At 43.0% G+C, this 19,473-nt stretch overlaps 1 protein-coding gene across 1 annotated transcript; it reads left to right on the forward strand.

Annotated features, from left to right (window-relative positions):
• Positions 1–1,825: 1,825 nt before the first annotated feature.
• ZNF425 (zinc finger protein 425) lies at positions 1,826–19,359 on the forward strand. The gene is made up of 4 exons (XM_045864103.3): positions 1,826–1,957; positions 3,297–3,423; positions 7,594–7,749; positions 9,976–19,359. Exons 1-4 carry the CDS (start codon positions 1,940–1,942, stop codon positions 11,931–11,933), a joined length of 2,259 nt encoding a protein of 752 aa, XP_045720059.1. The 5' UTR covers positions 1,826–1,939; the 3' UTR covers positions 11,934–19,359.
• Positions 19,360–19,473: the final 114 nt, after the last annotated feature.

Here is a 19,473-nt window from a genome sequence, read left to right on the forward strand (position 1 = left end):
GGATTTTTTAATTTTGAAAATCCTGCATGCTTCTTTTAATATGGGAAAGAAAGGGAAGATAAGAGAGTAATGAGAACTATCCGTACTTAACACTCATTTTTCTGTAAATTCAAAACTGATCAAAATAAGTCTATTAATTTAAAAAGAAAGACGAATGCCTGGGTGGCTCAGTCGGTTGAGCGTGTGCCTCAGCTCAGGTCATGATCCCAGAGTTCAGGGATCGAGTCCTGCATGGGGTTCCTTGCTCAGCAGGAACCTGCTTTTCCCTCTGCCTGCCACTCCCCCTGCTTGTGCTCTCTCTCTCTCTCTGACAAATAAATAAATAAAATCTTAAAAAAATAAAAATAAAAAAAGAAAGAAAAAAGGAAGAAGCTATGAATACACGAAAAGTCATTGAACTGTATGGTTTAAATTGGGGAACTGTATGGTATATTAGTTACATCCCAATAAAGCTGCTTTCTTTAATAAGTAAAAGGACATGAAATGTGTATTTTGTAGTTCCTAAAGCAACCACAAAATAAAATATAAAAAGATATAGTGAAAATTATAACAAGTAAATTAAAATGCAGTACTAAAACAGGTTCAAATAACACAAAAGAGGAAACAGAGAACTGAAAAATAGGAAAAGCAGAAGACTAATAATAAAATGATAGATGTAAATCCAAATATATCAACATTTAGTGTAAATGACCTAAATACAAAACAAAAGAGGGATTATCAGAGTAGTAGAGCAAATTGCTGGCATCTCTATTGTAGAGTGGGAATTCCAAGGTTTGGGTTCCTCATCTGTGACACAAACCCATCATAGGTGCAACATGCATCTGGGTCACCCCATATCATTCCCATGGGACTTGGGGGCAAGCAAACGATGTGAACATAAAGCTCATGAGCCTTGTGTTTTGCCAACATGAATGAAACTATGGCAGGTGGATCTGTTAGCTTGTTAGAGGAGTGGCATTTCAGACCCTCCACAGTTTATTACTGTGAGGTTTATGGCAGGAATGCAAGGCTGGTTCAATGTTCAGAAATCAATCCATCTAATCAACCATATCAATTGCTTAAGGGAGAAAAACTACACAATAATAGAAATCCAGGGAGAAAAACTACACAATAATAGAAATCCGTGCAGAAAAAGCATTGGACAAAACAAAGCACTCACTCATAACACACACTCTCAGCAAACTAGGACGATACATCATCCTCAACCTGAGACGATGTATCTACAAAAACCTACAGTTAAATATCAGCTCGGCCTGTGTCCAAGGTAGACCAGAAGTGACCTCACTGAAGAAGGGCAGGATTTGGTGGTGGATGAATTCCCAGCCTCCTGGCCCCTGGCCCGTGGTGGGAGGATTCTGAGCGGGTCTGCACACTCTCAGAGTGCCCGGCACCACAGACTCCCCATTGCCACGGCGGGGACCTGCTCCTTGACCCCCTTGGCCCTCGCTCCGTTCCCGGGATGGCCTCACAGATGATCCTACCCTCGCCTGGGGTCCGCTTCGGGAGGAACCAATCCCGCACCCCCTCTCCGTCCAGGGCTCAGTGAAGAGCGAGTCTCCTCCCTACTTGCAGCTCAGTCTGCACGTCCACCTCTCCGTCTCCCTCTCCAGCGCCTTCCAGCGCGTCTGGGTCTTGGTCTTTCTCGTTTGGAGACTCCGGCAGAGTGACCGGACCCGCCACCGACCACACTGCGGCCAGCGCGGCGAGCCCTGCAAAAGCGTCAGCCGCGGGCGTCGCCGGCTCCTCCGGGCCGCAGGGGGCGCTGTGGGGCGGGGGCAGGCTCGAGTCCCAGCGTGCACCGCGTGGGGGCTGGGCCTGCGGGGTGGGCGGGGTGGGAGGCCGCGCGCCGAGGGAGGTTCCGCGGGGTCGGCCGGGCGCTCGGGGTCTCTGGGGCTGGGGCCGGGCCCTGGGCAGGGGCCGGGCGGGAGCGCGAAGGGCCATGGCCGAGCCGGCTTCGGTAAGAGGGACCGTGGAGGATGCGGGCTGTGTAGAAATTCGTCCCTGCCGCGGTCTGGAGTGGGGTCCCGAGTCGGGGAGTGAGGCGGCGGGGGGCTGTCGGTGACCCATGACTGAGCTCCGAGCCCCTGGCCGGTGAAGGCGCCGTGTGGGTGCTCCAGTTGTTCTGCAGCTGAGCCGGAAGAAGGGGGCCAAGTGGAGAAATCCAGGGTCTCTACCGGTCGTCCCCTCAGGTCACCCGCTTTTTCCCGCCCTGTGTCGGGGCTCTTTGAACGTCGTGGTTTCCCTTGGGCTCTCGTTCTGTGCTCTGCTGGTGAATGTGGCCTCAGCGAACGTCAACTGGATAAACGGATGAAAAAAGTCAGGGGAAGGGAGAGTGGGCCTGAGAGGACCCGGAGACCGCTGCCTCTAGGAAATGAGAGAAAATGTGAAACCAGTTGGGGTTGTTCATGGAAAATGTGAACACTGGTTTTAGAGTTTGAAACGCATATCCTGAGCTTAATCCAGGAAACTGTTAAATTCAGTTGAGTGTAATCTGCTTACCTATGCAAGTTTTCCTTCTACCCTTCCTGAAATTTCATATCTAATAATCCTACCAAAGTAATGCATTTTCCCTTCTGCTTCTCACCCCCTCCTGAAACCGGTACAGGATACAGGGAACCTTTCTGGACTGTACTATCTTTGCAACTTCGTATGAGTCTGTAATTATTCCAAAATAAAAAGTTTTTTTAAAAGTCTTGCATAGCGGGGCGCCTGGGTGGCTCAGTTGGTTGGGCGACTGCCTTCGGCTCAGGTCATGATCCCGGGGTCCTGGGATCGAGTCCCGCATCGGGCTCCCTGCTCTGTGGGGAGCCTGCTTCTCCCTCTCCATCTGCCTGCTTCTAAGGGCGCCTGGGTGGCTCAGTTGGTTAGCAACTGCCTTCGGCTCAGGTCATGATCCTGGAGTCCCGGGATCGAGTCCCGCATCGGGCTCCCTGCTCGGCGGGAAGCCTGCTTCTCCCTCTGACCCTCCCCGCTCTCATGTACTCTCTCTCATTCTCGCTCTCTCAAATAAATAAATAAATCTTAAAAAAAAAAAAAAAAAGTCTTGCATAGCAATAACTGCTTGCTGCTAAGTGAAGGATCCCTCTCTAGATGGTACATGTGCTCAAAGGTCTGCTAGTCATTCATTCACTATGTGGGTCCAACAGACTTCTGTGACCCCTTTATTACATTGTTCATGGCACCATCCAGAGAGAAGGAGACTTTAGTATAGTTTCTTCTTGTCTCTTAAAGACATGGACGTTGGAAGACAGTAGCTTGAAAGTGAAAATGTATGTATGTACGGTTTGTGATTCCAGGTAAGGATGACATTTGATGATGTGGCCTTGTATTTTTCGGAGCAAGAGTGGGAGATCCTGGAGAAGTGGCAGAAGGAAATGTATCAGCAAGTGATGAAGAGCAATTATGAGACTCTTGATTCCCTGGGTAAGCTGGGCTTCAAGGGAATCATTTGGGGGGAACCTGCCTAATACCAATAGGATTTCTGCTCTGTATTAGCTATTGGCTGGCTGAATATAATTCTATGCTTAATTTACACTCAGAATCTGTCCTTAACTTCCTATTGTGGCCTGGGAATATTTAACTTGTCCCTTTTTATCTAGTGGTCTCTGCACCCCTCAGTCTTATCAATTCTGCAGTCTCTTTCACACAAACCCTCCCTTGTTTCTCCTACAGTTAAAATTACTAAATAATCAATTCGTCTCTCTCTCTCTCTTTTTTAAGTGTACTCTTTTTTTTTTCTGTCAAAGTTTAATACTATATTTTGATTAAACTGAAGAATGTTCATAAGCTCTAAGTACACTTAGCTTTAAGTTTATACATTTTAAACAAGAGAGGTGAGGTAAAGTACACTTTTTATTCTGCATAGTTAATGTACAAAATATCCCCACTTCCCTCGAGAAACACTATCATATCTAAAACACACTTCGATGAACACTGAATATTAAAACATTTTATGATACTATATAAATTAACTAGAAGTGAACACAAATACATACTCTTCAATTTTCAATATGCTAACAATATATCACATTGATAATATGAAGAAAAATATGTGGATTTATTTTTAAATTCAAAATTCTTCTGGTTGTTCATCATGGAGGGGCCTTAGAGTTGAAAAGGTAATCAAGTTACCACCAAAGGAAATGTGTCTGTCATGATCTTGATGTCTCCTCTCCACCTGAGTAAATGTATTAGTGCAGTTTAGGCCTGGTGAATCAAGAAGATGGCATTCAGTAGTGAGACTTTTAATATCAAATACTGACTGAGAAATTTTAGTCTTCTCTTCCTGTAAGATGTCATTTTGTGATGGTATATTTTCAGGGCTGCTCATCAAAACATCCTGTGCTGTAACTAAAGAATGTAGTTCCATTCCTTCTACAATATCTGGAATTTCTTCCTTTTTATTAGTATTACTATCATCTGCCACTTCACCAGCAAGTAGAGGCAAATTCATTCTTTACTCTTTTATTTTTTTAACTGATACTCTGATGCCTGCTTATGTTGCCTAAATAGGATGAATTTTCTATCCTCATAAGACCTGGGAAAATTGTTCCCTGGTAGAGGGAGCAAGAGCAGTGGGGATAGGACATTTAGGTATCCCCAGAGAAATACTCAGGGAGCAGATTTGAAGAGAAATTTGTGGAGATTATACCTTGCTGTTTATCCAACTTGCTTGAATTCATTCTTGTATCATTAAAACCATTTCTACTGTTTTCATTTTAATAGCTGATCTCAGTATAACCTGTGGCATCTCTCCTTTGGGGTTTATAAACCTCTTCCATCTGAGATATGAAGGACAAGATGAGTCTATTGTGTGAAATCGGAAGAGAATTCTTTTTTTTTTTTTTTTTAAGATTTTATTTATTTATTTGAGAGAGAGAATGAGAGAAAGCACATGAGAGGGGGGAGGGTCAGAGGGAGAAGCAGACTCCCTGCCGAGCAGGGAGCCCGATGCGGGACTCGATCCCGGGACTCCAGGATCATGACCTGAGCCGAAGGCAGTCGCTCAACCAACTGAGCCACCCAGGCGCCCCTCGGAAGAGAATTCTAAGCAGAGGAAGGACTAGTGCAGAAGTTCAGGGGTTGGAATGTATGTGCTCAGTGTGTGGTGGGAGCCACGGGGAGGCTGCTGGAGCACATGTGTAGAAGGCTAGGAGAAGGGGACGGTGGTATAACAAATGAGAAAAGGGCCTCTAGGATTTTATTCTAGACGAAAGGAAGATAAGATGATGAGAGGATTTACACAGGAGTAACATGTCAAAATTTGTTTTAACAATTAATTACTTGGGGGCGCCTGGGTGGCTCAGTCGTTAAGCGTCTGCCTTCAGCTCGGGTCATGATCCCAGCGTCCTGGGATAGAGCCCCACATCGGGCCCCCTGCTCGGCGGGAAACCTGCTTCTCCCTCTCCCACTCCCCCTGCTTGTGTTCCCTCTTTCGCTGTGTTTCTCACTGTCAAATAGATAAAATCTTTAAAAAAAAAAAAGTTACTTGAATTGCTATGTGGAGAATGAATGGCAGTGCACAGCAATGAAAAGAAGGACACCAGCCAAGAATCTCAGCAGGGAGGCGCCTGGGTGGCTCAGTTGTTGCGCGTCTGCCTTCGTCTCGGGTCATGATCCCAGGGTCCTGGGATGGAGTCCCGCGTTGGGCTTTCTGCTCAGTGGGAAGTCTGCTTCTCCCTCTCCCACTCCCCCTGCTTGTATTCCCTCTCTCGCTGTGTCTCTCTCTGTCAAATAAATAAAATCTTAAAAAAAAAAAAGAATCTCAGCAGGGCAGGTGAGGCTTTATGGCAGCTGAACCAGGTAGTTAGTAATGCAAAGAGAAGTAGATGGGCTCTAGATATCTTTTGGAGGTAGCATTTGAGAGTTTGCTGGTGGATTGGATATGGAGCCTCAGGGTGAAAGAAAAATCAACTAGATTTTTGGCTCAAGTATGTTGAAGGCAATGGCTTTATTCACTGACAGGACGAAGCTTGGGGAGAGAGCCTTAAATTTGAGATGCCTATTAGATATTTATATGGAAATACATATAATTGGGTATGCGAGACCAGAATTTCAAGTGAAGATCAGGACTGGATTCACAAATCTGGTGTTTTATTTTTTATTTTTATTTATTTATTTTTTTAAAAGATTTTATTTATTTATTTGACAGAGAGAGAGATAGCGAGAGCAGGAACACAAGCAGGGGGAGTGGGAGAGGGAGAAGCAGGCTTCCTGCTGAGCAGAGAGCCCGATGTGGGACTCGATCCCAGGACCCTGGGATCATGACCTGAGCCGAAGGCAGACGCTTAACGACTGAGCCACCCAGGCACCCCAAATCTGGTGTTTTAAACCTGAGGGCTACATGGGATCATCTAGGGAGAAATGTAGATAGGACAGAGCACCGGGACACCTCAACTTTTGGAGTTCAGGCTAAGTAGTCTGAGGCCAGTAAGTTACAAGAAACTAGAGCCATGTGCTAATCCAGTGTTGAGTTTGGAGTTACAATAACTAGTGTCCGTGGGCTTGGAAAATCCAGTCTGATTTTCCCACATTTTAAAACCCAAAGGGCATTATTTACAAATACTTTTCTTTTTTTTTAAGATTTTATTTATTTATTTTTTGAGAGAGAGAGAGCACAAGCAGAGGGGAGGGGCAGAGGGAGAGGGAGAAGCAGACTCCCCACTGAGTGGGGAGCCCGATGCAGGACTCGATCCTGGACCCTGGGATCATGACCTGAGCTGAAGGCAGATGTTTAACAGACTGAGCCACCCAGGCATGCTACAAATGATTTTCTTTACAGGACATCCAGATACCAGCCCCAGAGATTAGGATTCAGCAGGTCCAGCCTCAGGCCCAGGAATCTACATTTTTAACGCTACTACATAGTATCCGTTGCATCTTCTAAAATCACCCCATTGCCTTACAACCACCCTCCTTCCCTTCATGCTTATGTCATTAGACACATTACTCTCTCCCCCTTCATAATCGTTGTCATTGAAGAACTTCCTGGTTCCTTCACTGTACCTCAGTAGTTAATTTCCTTGGATGTCTAGTCAGAGGTGTTTAGTGATCGGGGGCTCCCTTCTTGACCCCCTGTGATTTTGCTTTTTATTGTTCTCATAATGATCGTTTGTTAATGCTTTCTGCCCAGATCTGTTGTTAAAAATCATCACCCTTCGGCGCCTGGGTGGCTCAGTCGTTAAGTGTCTGCCTTCAGCTCAGGTCATGATCCCAGGGTCCTGGGATCGAGTCCCACATCCGGCTCCCTGCTCGGCGGGAAGCCTGCTTCTCCCTCTCCCGCTCCCCCTGCTTGTGTTCCCTCTCTTGCTGTCTCTCTCTCTGTTAACAAATAAATAAAATCTTAAAAAAAAAAAAATCATCGCCCTTAACTTCTCTGTTTCCTTTAATTTTGTGAAATATTGCAGAGGACGTTTAAGCTAAAGAGTTTTGGTTAGGTTATATTTTATTGTCATTCATGTAATTTCAAGGGTTTCAATTTTTTTGACCTAACTTTGATGATGTATCTTCAGGAATCAAAGTTAACTGTGAAAATCACGTTTAGTGAAGTACTCAGGTAAATCCAGACTGAGTCTATGTGGTCTCTCTTTGCAGGTGGCGTTTTTTCCAAGCCAGATTTGATCTCCTGGATAGAACAAGGGAGAATGCTGTTAATCAGAGACCAGGGACCCTTGGAGAAAAACATGACACTTAGCCCTTCTACTGATGAGCAGTGGGACTTGCAGAAGACTGGAAAGTTGGCGTATTTTGGTGAGTATGATGGATTTAGGGTCAGGACTCATTTCATTTTCCTGAATCTTTCTGGATAGGCAGCTGGACATAGCGAATAAGAAACATTGTTTTGTTGGAGAATGTTAGGTTTTTTTATTCAAGTGGGAAACAAACATAAGAATGTATTACTTTTTATAAAGAGGGAAGTTGTTTATGTTTTATTAAAAAAAAAAAAATTATGACCCTAGAAAGAAGTATTTGTAAAAGAGCAAGTAAAGGATCCTCTTGTCAAGTCCTGAGGAACAACCACCTTCTCCATCACACCATTGTGTCCATTTGAATAGAGAGAAATGGAAAACTGTCCAATTTGGTATAACGTATTATTTTTTATTATACAGATTTTTAGAACTTGGGCTTTTTTTTTAAGTTCCTTTTGAAGGATTCCTTTTTGAATTCCTTTTATCATAAGAAAAGCATTGGAAACACTTTATAACACTTTAAATACTTAAAGGAATAGGTCATTTTTTAGACTATGCTAATGTTTTATTAAATGGAGATCTTCTAAGTCCCTGGAAGTCAAAGGATTCTCCTGAAGAGGAGGGGATTTGAACCCAGGGATGTATGGTTAGGTCCATCAAAAGAATAAAAGAATTCCCAAGGACTTTATTTCATTGCCACCGTCTCTTATTTCATTAATCTAATGAGTATTGAGTCCCTACCATGTTCATAGGACTGTCAGTTATTACTTAGGCTGGGGATGGGATGGAGAGATCTATATATCTATATGTATATTCTCCTATAGGAGTTTATTGTCTTACTGACCTGACATGGCAGTTAAGTTAGTCGATTATATTGAACTGTTGGACTAGTCATATATAAAATGGGACTGTATACAATTTAATAAAATAGTAAGTGGCAGTGGTAGTAGTGCTATAGGGATTTAGAGAATGAGTGGAGTAGAGATAGCAGTTTCCCGGGAGGACTTCTAAGGAATTAGGATTTAAATAGCAAAGAATGGGCAGATTTGGTTAGACAGAGATCAGCAGGGGTCACACATGAGCTGAGGCTCAGAGGTGGGAACAAGCCTATTGTATTTAGAAAATGTATAGCTTAATGTTATTCTTGGGATGATATGGGAGATGGAGAAGGGGAAACATAAATTAATGCCAGTTTATCTGAGGCTAGGAATGCCAAGGTGGAAGTTTGACTTCATCCTATAGAAAGGGAGGACCTGGAAAGGTTTCTGAATAACAACGAATGGACAACTTTAGTGGCTATCCCTAGAAAGTAATGTTCCCTTCGTGCCAGGTGGCATTCACCCAGTAATCACAACTGCTTCTCTGCCTGGCATAAATAGTAAGTGATAAGAAATAGGATTCAAGGAGACAGGTAAGTATGATCTAGACATCAGCTGTGGAGCGCTAACTTACTAAATGACATCACCCGGTTGGAAACATAACCTGTGTTGTTGTTAAGATGACCACAGAGCATAATCAGAGTCCTTCTCTGGGGACAGGCCCACCCTTCCTGACAGGTGAATTTTCCTCCTGTGTTAAGAGACTTAAAAAAGGAGAACCCCAGGACCCAGTTCAACAGGTGGGAGAAAAAGCAGTTCTGAGATATAGAGGCTCCAGTGAGCATCTGAAATTGTTCTCTCCAGTTTTTGTGGGTGAGAATAAGGTGCTAACTCAGCTCCCCGTTTCCTGTCCTCGTGGCTTTTACTTTGGGAACAGCACTGACTGTGCTTATATTAATACCTTTCTTATAATGCAGAGTTCTTGGAAAAGGGAATTATCTCCATAGTGTTCTTTGTGAATTTAGTCAATTGCCATTTGACATTCCTAAGAAAGATACCTATTAGCATTTCTTCCAGAAAGCTTTTCCTGAAATCTGTGGTAGAAGGGGCAAGAATATGACCCAAAGCCTTATTTAACAGATTTAAGGAAATAGAATGGTCATATTCTCAGACTAACTCATCTTTATTTTCTTTCAACTTCTGCTTACCCTCTGAGGGTCATCCATAAGTTCACAAGATATATTTGCCTGCAATTTTTTTTCCCCACACTAAGCCATTTCTTAACACATAACAGAAGGATTTACATATCAAAGTTAAATATAATTTACCTGTGGCAGGCAGATGCACAGAGTCATCAAAATCAATCAGATTCCTTTTCCTGTGCTGTTAGAGATGTGAACACAATTCTTGACCCCACCATAGCACAGACACATTACTGGTAAGGGTGGGTCTTCTTTTTTTCTCTCCAGGTGACCAAGGAACTCTCAGGGCAAAAGAGGAGGAAGGCCATTTAAATGGTCTCCTAAAGCAGGGTTCATGTGCTACCTTACCAGGGGAGGAAAGAAAGATCTTATCAGATCAAAGAGCCGCCTTACAGCATCCAAGTCTCCAAGAAATAGGGATTGTACATAAAAACCTCGACCTTAGAGCATCTAATCAGGATAAGAGCAATCCATGGCATAAGCTGGTAGATACTCCAGGTCACTTGGAAATTCCACCAGGACCAAGATTTTATTCCTGCTTTGTCTGTGGGAAGGTCTTTCAGCTAAAAAGGGACTTGGTAAAGCACAAAAGAAACCACGCTAAGAGCCAGCCCTGTAAATATTCAAAGCACAAAAACAAATCCAGAGGGAACCCTGAACTCAGGTGGAACCGGATGATCCTGTGTAAGAAGAAGCGTTTCCAGTGTGGCAAGTGTGAGAAGAGCTACTATCTCAAATGCAGCCTGATCACTCACCACCAGGTTGTTCACACGGGGCAGCGGCCCTTTCCGTGCCCTGAATGTGACAAGACCTTCCAGTGTAAAGCCACATTGAAGAAGCATCTGTGTTTGCACAAAAGGGAGAAACCATTTTCCTGTGAGCAGTGTGGCAAGGGTTTCACCGAGCAATGCAAGCTCACTGAGCACCTCAGGGTGCACACTGGGGAGAAGCCTTTCCAATGTCCAGAGTGCAACAGAAGCTTCCGCCAGCAGAGGAGTTTGAAGGCCCATCTTTGCCAACACAATGAGAAGAAGCCCTTCCATTGTCCAGAATGTGGCAGAAGCTTCTCCCGGAAGGCTGCCGTGAAGGCCCACCAGAGGATACACAGTGGAGAGAAGCCGTTTTCTTGTGACGAATGTGGTAGGAAATTCACACACAAGACGAAACTCACTGAACATATCAGAGTTCATACGGGAGAGAAGCCCTTCCAGTGTCCCGAGTGTAAGAAAAGTTTCCGCCTAAAGAGGAGCCTAAAAGCCCATCTGTTTCAGCACAGTGGGAAGAAACCCTTCCAGTGTCCAGAGTGTGACAGGAGCTTCTCTTGGAAGAATGCCATGAAGGCCCACCAGCGTTTACATAGTGAGGAGAAGCCATTCTCCTGTGGGGAGTGTGGCAAGAGGTTCACCCGGCCCTCTAAGCTCACTCGCCATAGCAGAGTCCACAACAGGCAAAAGGAATTCTCCTGTGACGAGTGCAAAAAGACCTTTCCTCGGCAGTCGAGGCTCACGGAGCACCTCAAGGTCCACACCAAAGAAAAGCCATTCTCCTGTTCTGAGTGCAGCCGGAGCTTCAGCCGACACTCGCACCTCACTGAGCACATGAGACTTCACAGTGGGGAGGAGCCTTTCCAGTGTCCTGAGTGTGACAAGAGCTTTTTCTGGAAGGCCTCCATGAAATTCCACCAGCGGATACACAGGGGCGAGAAGCCCTTTGCATGTGGCGAGTGTGGTAAGACCTATACTCAGCAGTCTCAGCTCACTGAACATAAGAGAATCCACAGTGGAGAGAAACCCTTCCAGTGTCCCGAGTGCAATAAAAGTTTCCGTCTCAAAGGAAATTTGAAGAGCCACCTGCTCCAGCACAGTGACAAAAAGCCATTCTCCTGTGTTAAATGTGGCAAAAGTTTCACTCAGCAGTACAGGCTCACTGAACACGTTCGAGTCCACAGTGGTGAGAAGCCCTTCCAGTGTCCCGAGTGTGACAAGAGCTACTGCATAAGGGGAAGTTTGAAGGTCCACTTGCATACGCATAGTGGAGAGAAGCCCTTCAGGTGCTCTGAATGTGGCAAGGGGTTCCTCCAGAAGAGAAGTTTGAAGACCCATCTGCACCATCACAGAGGGGAGAGGCCTTTTTCTTGTGATGAGTGTGGAAGGAGCTTTACGTACATGGGGGCACTCAACACCCATGTTGCGGTACATGCCAGGGAAAAGCCCTTCAGTGTCTAGGTCAAGCCGCGCAGAAAGGAAGTGGCGACAGCTTTTAGGCGGAGCTAGCAGCTCTTGGATCCATGGCATAAGCTGGATAAGGAATTCACAAAACGCTGACCTCAGATACACTGGCCAGCTGCAGAGCAGGCAGGGCGGCATGACGGCTCCTTCACGAAGATTCCAAATAATCCAGACATAAAAAAAGAGGCATCTCCCCTCTGTAGTCCCCATGGGCAAGGCCTGCCAGTCATGGAAGGAACATTTTCTTTCTGCTCCCTATTACCAGGCCTCCTTATTTAAATTTGTATTGAGATTTTCAGTTTTCTCATAGTGAATTTTCATTTTCTCTCACGTGGTGAGAGAGCATCCGCGTCTCAGGAGGATTTCTCTCTATTGCCAAAAATAAATGTCATCTACCATCTCCTTTGTTAACAATGGCGCACATAAGTGTCATTTCCCTCTGGATTAATTTAAATCATCTAAAAGCCCACCATTGTGAGTAACAAGCAATGACTTGTATCTAACCTCTCTGCATTTCAATAGTGTATGTCAATTCTCCAAGAAACATACTTGCCTTAATATTGGGGTCTCTTAGGTAAATACCAAAGGAAAAAATACTGCCAGTCCAAGACATCACTGCATTTTTTGTTCTGTGGCTTAATCTATCATTATAAGGTGATTTTCCAGCCTGTTCTAGCAAACCTTATCTGTCTCTTGGACTGTCAATCTTTTAACATCATTCCTACAAAAACGTATAGATTTAGTTCCTTAGGGAATCCTTGGGGTCTATGTAAATTTTCCATTTTTGTAGTACATGGTGCTCGTGGATTACCTGAATCAGCTGGATCCAAGGGCACCCTACAAATCAGTGTTTATACAAAAAGGATAAGTGCCACCTCTGGTAGGTGCAAGCCTCTCGGTGAGTCAGTGTGCCTTTGTGCAAAGAAAAAGACACTTTCCCTAACCTGTGCCGGGGTGCGTGTGGGCTGGATGTCAACCTTGGCTGGCCTCTTCAGCAGCGTACCTCAGGACAAGTTAGTTATACTAACTAGTTATACTAATTAATCCCCAAAGCTGTAAATCTGATAACGATCCTGGGTTTTCCTACACCCAACCTGTCTCCTAAATTCCTCCCAAACGCCCTTCTTTATCTCTACCATCACCACTAACTTAAGCCAACTTCTAAAAAATTTTAGTGTTTTTATTAATGGTTTTTTCCTGCAGTGCATTCATCACCCTTGTAACAGATTGGTCTTCCTAAAATGCAACTCTGTCATTCTCAAAAAATATTTTTAGAAGTCTCCGATTTTATTATAAATGGAAACTCTAACATGACGTTAGGAAAAAACCTCCGAGCTGACCCAGACCTGCCTTTTCAGCTTAAGCTTGTTACTTATTCACCATATGAACCTGACTCTTACCAAATGACTCTTATCTTTCCCAAGTGCATCATATTCTCATGACTGCTCCCTTATCTTCCTAACTCCTTGTTCCACCATTCAGTCTCAACACCGGGAACATTTGAGGTATGTGCACAATGTCAGCACATCCTCTAAATACCTTTCTCTGATAGCACTCTTTGCATTCAGCTGTAACCTGCTTGCTTCCCTCATAGACTGAACCCCTGCCAGGACAGGGATTTGATCTTGCTTTTGCATTTTCTCCATCCAGATCAAGCTGTTCTGTGGCTTAATACTTGGATCTGTGATATACCCACTAACACAGGGCGGGCTAGGGGTGAAGGAGCACTGAACTACATAGGACTTGATTATGGACTTGAGGGTTCTAGGGAATCAGGTAGACACAACTGCGAAACAGCTAGACAGGAATAGTTGGATGTGCACATGTTCTCACATATACACAGAAACTCTACCCGCCCCCTTCTAAATGATCCTGTAGACTGTAATTCCAAAACCCATCGAGATCTAAGTTTAAGTGAGCCAACAAAACAAAATCAGAAGATGAATTCATTCCATATAAATTTAAAGATTTTTATTTATTTGACAGAGAGACACAGTGAGAGCAGGAACACAAGCAGGGGGAGTGGGAGAGGGAGAAGCAGGCATCCCCCCCGAGGAGGGAGCCTGATGCGGGCTCGATCCCAGGACCCTGGGATCATGACGTGAGCCGAAGGCAGACGCTTAAAGACTGAGCCACCCAGGCGCCCACTCCATATGAATTTAATAGAGACAGGGGCGCCTGGATGGCTTAGTTGGTTAGGCGACTGCCTTCGGCTCAGGTCATGATCCTGGAGTGCCTGGATCGAGTCCCACATCGGGCTCCCTGCTCGGCAGGGAGTCTGCTTCTCCCTCTGACCTTCCCGACCCTCCCGACCCTCCCCCCTGTCATGCTCTCTCTCTCTCAGTCTCTCTCTCTCAAATAAATAAATAAAATCTTAAAATAATAATAATAATAATAGAGACATCTGGAAGATATCTTAAAATCAGTACATTTCATTCACCAAAATATAAATGAATTCTAACATTTAAAAATACTAGGAAATAAAAAATGAAGAGATATACAAACAAGTGGATATGAAAAAGAACCTTGGAAATGAGAAAATAAAGTTACTGACTGAACTAACATCCTGAATAGAATAAGCTTTAGGAATCTACCCAGAATGAAGTAGAGAGATAAATATGAATAATAAAAGTACGAAAGCAGTGAGGATACATAGAGAATTGATTGAGAGCTTCTAATATATAACTAACGGTTCCAGAAGGAAAAAAATAATAAAGGGAGTGTCTGAGGGTGCCTGGGTGGCTCAGTTGGTTAAGCGACTGCCTTCAGCTCAGGTTGTGATCCTGGAGTCCCAGGATTGAGTCCCACATCGGGCTCCCTGCTCAGTGGGGAGTCTGCTTCTCCCTCTGACCCTCTCCCCTCTCATGCTCTCACTCTCTCTCTCTCAAATAAATAAATAAAATCTTTAAAAAAATAAAATAAAGGGAGTGTATGAGTAGCAATACCTGAAAATGGCTGAGAGGTTTCCAAAGTTCTCCATTGAAAAGTGCACTTCCATTACATAGGAAGATGGTAAAAATTAGTCCACACCTAGCAATGATGGTGAAACTAGCTTCAAGAATAAGGAGAAAAATCGGGGCACCTGGATGGCTCAGTCAAACATCTGCCTTCGGCTTAAGTCATGATCTCAAGATCCTGGGATCGAGCCCCATGTCAGGCTCCCTGCTCAGCGGGGAGTCTGCTCCTTCCCCCTGCTCATGCTCTCTCTCTCTCTCTCTCTCAAATAAATAAATCTTTAAAAAGAATAAGGAGAAAAACATGAAGGGCATGGAGAATGTGGGGGGATTGTAGGTATGTTTATTATCTTGATTTTGAGGATGGTTTTGTGAACTTATACATGTCAAAACTTAACAAATTATAAGTTTTAAATATATACAGTTTATGATATGTCAATTGTACCTCAATGAAGCTGTTAAAATAAATCAAGATCAATCACTAATTCGTTAATATATAGTTTCTAAAACAGCTGAAGAAAAAAGGAATAAAAATAATATCCAGGGTGATTAAAATAACTAGTTAATTACATAGAAGACTGTCAGATATTTTAAAACTTCATACTTACTATATAAAGTTTACGGTAGAGATGACTACAAACAGTAAAGAATGAAAATAAAATGATGGAAAAAGATTTACTGAATGAAGTAGTGAAACTACAATGAGAATGAGTTAGAGTTCATGGCAAAGTCCATAAAAGTCCACTAAGATTTAAGAATCATGAACTTGTTTAAAAAGAAAAGGAAAAAAAAAACCACACGAACCTAACAATGTGGATTTGTAATATGAAAAGCAAAAGTTATGGGGCACCTGGGTGGCTTAGTTGGTTAGGTGTCCGCCTTCAGCTCAGGTCATGATCCCAGGATCCTGGGGTCAAGCCCCACCTCTGCTCAGAGGTGAATCTGCTTCTCCCTCTCCCTCTGTGAGCTCTCTCACTTTCGCTCACTTTCAAATAAATAAAATATTAAAAAAAAGCAAAAGTTACAAAATGACCAAAATAAACATACCATAATTTTAGTTTGATAGCATACCTTTCATAAATGTGTGCATCAAGCAGACAATAAACTTAGTAACCATTAATAATCTGATGTGAACAGCAAAAAATTTACTAGTTTTGCCCAATAGAAAGCCTTGTATAGGAAATAACATTGGTTTTAAACACAGAGGACTTACAAAAATTAACAATGTAATAGGTACAATGAAGTCTCAGCATATTTTTAAAAGTCCATTTCATCGTGATCAAATTTCTCCTACCATGAACTGTTAACTTAGGAATAAGAAAGAAAACTTTAAACTAAAAACAAAATTTCCTAGGCTTAGAAACTTTAAAAATACACTCCTAAGGAACTCATAGGTTAAAGAGGAAATCACAGTGCAATTGTAGAATAAACATTAGAAGTTATATATTACCGTATTTGTGAACTGAAGTTAGAATGACAAATCGTGCGTGTGTGTGTGTGTGTGTGTATACATACATATTGTAAAATTTTTTGAAAACAGTTTCATAGTCAAAACGCTAGGACAAAGGGAGTTCAATGAACTCTGCCTCTGGAGATAGCCAGCTAATCCTTTCTCTGATGCTCCTGTAGTGCTTCATACTTTCCTCTGTTAATAGTTTTATTGAATATTGTTTTGACATTGTTTTCTTACAAGCCTGTGTCCCTCCCCATGAGATGGCAAAACTCAGTGATGACTTGATTAATTTATTTACATGTACCTTGCAATCAAAGATATTCAGAAGGTGTGGGGCACCTGGGTGGCTCAGTTGGTTAAGTGTCTGTCTTCGGCTCGGGTCATGATCCCAGGGTCCTGGGATTGAGCCCCACATTGGGCTCCCTGCTCAGCGGGAAGCCTGCTTCTCCTTCTCCTACTCCCCCTGCTTGTGTTCCCTCTTGCTGTATCTCTCTCTGTCAAATGAATAAATTTTAAAAAAAGATTCAGAAGGTGTAAAGAATGTTCACCTGTGAGCCATTGGCTCAGCTTGAGTAGTAAGTCATTCATTAGTAGTACAGATCTGTGACTTACAGTGGGGTTACGTCCCAGTAAACCCATCGTAAGTTGAAAATACCATTTAAAACACCTAAACCGGGGCGCCTGGGTGACTCAGTCGGTTAAGCGTCTGCCTTCGGCTCAGGTCATGGTCCCAGGGTCCTGGGATCGAGCCCCACATCGGGCTCCTAGCTTGGTGGGGAGCCTGCTTCTCCCTCTCCTTCCTCTGCCTGCCACTCCCCCTGCTTATGCACACTCTCTCTCTCTCTCTGTCAAATAAATAAAATCTTTTTGAAAAAAAGTAAAATAAAACACCTAAACCTACTGAGCATCATAGCTTAACCCAGCCTACCTTGAATGTGTTCAAAGCGCTTACATTAACCTACAGTTGGGCAAAACACCGAACACAAAGTCTATTTTATAATAAAGTGTTGACTGTCTCATGTAATGTATTGAATATTGTACTGAAATTGACAAACAATGGCTCTGTGAGTGCTGATGGTTGTAAGCCTATCGGGTTTTGCCCCTTGTGATCGCATGGCTGATTGGGAACTGCAGCTGCCCAGCATCACGAGAGAGGATCCTCCAGCATTCACCAGCCCAGGAAAAGATCAAAATTCAAAATATAGTTTCTACCAAATGCACATTGCTTTCACACCATTGTAAAGCTGAGAAATCATAAGTGGTAGCATCACAAATCGGGAACCATCTGTACTGGTTTCAGTCCTCTCCTCACCACCTCTTCCCCATTCCACCTCCCAGAGATAACTGCTATCCCATTGAGTATTCCTCTACATGTCTGTATGCTTTTCCTACATATGTAATATTCCTAAACATAGTGCTATTTTATATGTTCTAAAGTTTCTGTAAGAGGTACCATACTGTATGTAATCTGCAACATGCCTTTTCACTCAACATTGTGTTGATGCTATTCATGTGTGCTGTTTTTAGCTACAGTTCATTAGTTTTTGCTGCTAGTTTTCAATGTATGGGGAAAAAAACCCCACAAGATACCCATCCTCTGGGTGACAGACATTTAAATTGCTTACCTGTTTTTGCTCTTAAAACAATGCTGCTATAGAGATTCTTAAGTATGGCTCCCATGTAAATGTGCAAAACTAGCAGCAAGGTAAGACTTGCTGGGTGATAGGATATGCACATCTTTTTAAGCAGATACTGCATTTCCCTGACTAACAAGATGGAACATTTTTGTGTGTTTATTGCCTATTCATTTTTTTCCTCTTTCTGTGAATTTACTGTTCATAATTTTGCACATTTTCCTCCTGGCTAGTCTTTTGATTTTTAGAAGTTATTTATATTCTCTGGATGCTTTTGCTTGTTGGAAATATCTTTTCCCACTCTGACCTAATTTTGGCTATGCTATCGTGTTTTTTGATGTACAAAAATGTTTTAAATCTTAATCTAATTTAATGTATTGGTCTATCCTTAGCACTTTTAAGACTATGTATATGAAAATATTCAAGCAGCATTATTTATGGCCACATTTTTTTAACTGCTCCTAAATATTTCATACTACCCTACCTTCTATGGGCTGAAATGTATTCTCCCAACATTCGTATGTTGAAGTTCTAACCCCCAGTACGTCAGAACAGAACTATATTTGGACATAGGGCCTTTAAAGAGGCAATTTAGGTAAAATGAGGTCATTATGGGTGGGCCCTAGTCCAATGTCAAGAGATTAGGACACAAAACATCTAGCCTGAGGAACAACCTTGGAGGACAGAGGAAGGAGGTGCCCATCTGCAAACCAAGGAGTTCTCAGAGGAAAGCAACACTGCTGACACCTTGATCTCAGACTTCTGGCCTCCAGAACTGTGAGAAAGTTAATTTCTTTAACCTACCCAGTCTGTGGTACTTTGTTATGGCAACCCTAGCAGATTAATACATTGCCTTGAATTACATCCATTTATGAGTATAATTATAAAATTATGAGAAACATGGAAAACTTTGATGTGGTAAGTGAAACAAGAAAAAATGGTGTGTGTCTCAGAACCATATAAAGAGTACATGTCTGTGGACAGAGTGGAAATTTATATGAAGAAATAGAGCATTTACATGAGAGTACCAGAATTATAAACAACTTTTACTTTTTAAATTTGCTTTATTGTTAAATTTCATACTTTTCGATTTTTTTTTTTTTAAACCTTTAAGGTGGGTATAGCAATTACATATATCTCAGCACTTCAACCACCCTGGGTGATTAAAAGTGAAAAACGGGGGTGCCTGGGTGGCTCAGTCGTTAAGCGTCTGCCTTCGGCTCAGGTCATGATCCCAGAGTCCTGGGATCGAGTCCCACATCGGGCTCCCTCTTCCGAGGGAAGCCTGCTTCTCCCTCCCACTCCCGCTTCTTGTGTTCCTGCTCTCGCTATCTCTGTCTCTGTCAAATGAATAAATAAAATCTTAAAAAAAAAAAAAATAAGTGAAAGACGGGGTACATTTAAGGACCATTTCATATTTAGGTTATAATACAATTTCTTTGATTTTATAGACTAAGTCAGGTTCCTAATTTAGGTCCATGGTGTCAGCGATGCCG

The sequence above is a fragment of the Mirounga angustirostris genome, unplaced genomic scaffold, assembly GCF_029215605.1.
Source record: "Mirounga angustirostris isolate CCGP_5_RB_7025 unplaced genomic scaffold, mMirAng1.0.hap1 SCAF_12, whole genome shotgun sequence".
NCBI classification, from domain to species: Eukaryota; Metazoa; Chordata; class Mammalia; order Carnivora; family Phocidae; genus Mirounga; species Mirounga angustirostris.

Excerpts from the sequence above, each read along its gene's own strand:
- ZNF425 (XM_045864103.3), top strand. Across the intron at positions 3,424-7,593 it reads TGAGACTCTTGATTCCCTGG|GTGGCGTTTTTTCCAAGCCA; the intron begins GTAAGCTGGGCT and ends CTCTCTTTGCAG. Across the intron at positions 7,750-9,975 it reads TGGAAAGTTGGCGTATTTTG|GTGACCAAGGAACTCTCAGG; the intron begins GTGAGTATGATG and ends TTTTCTCTCCAG.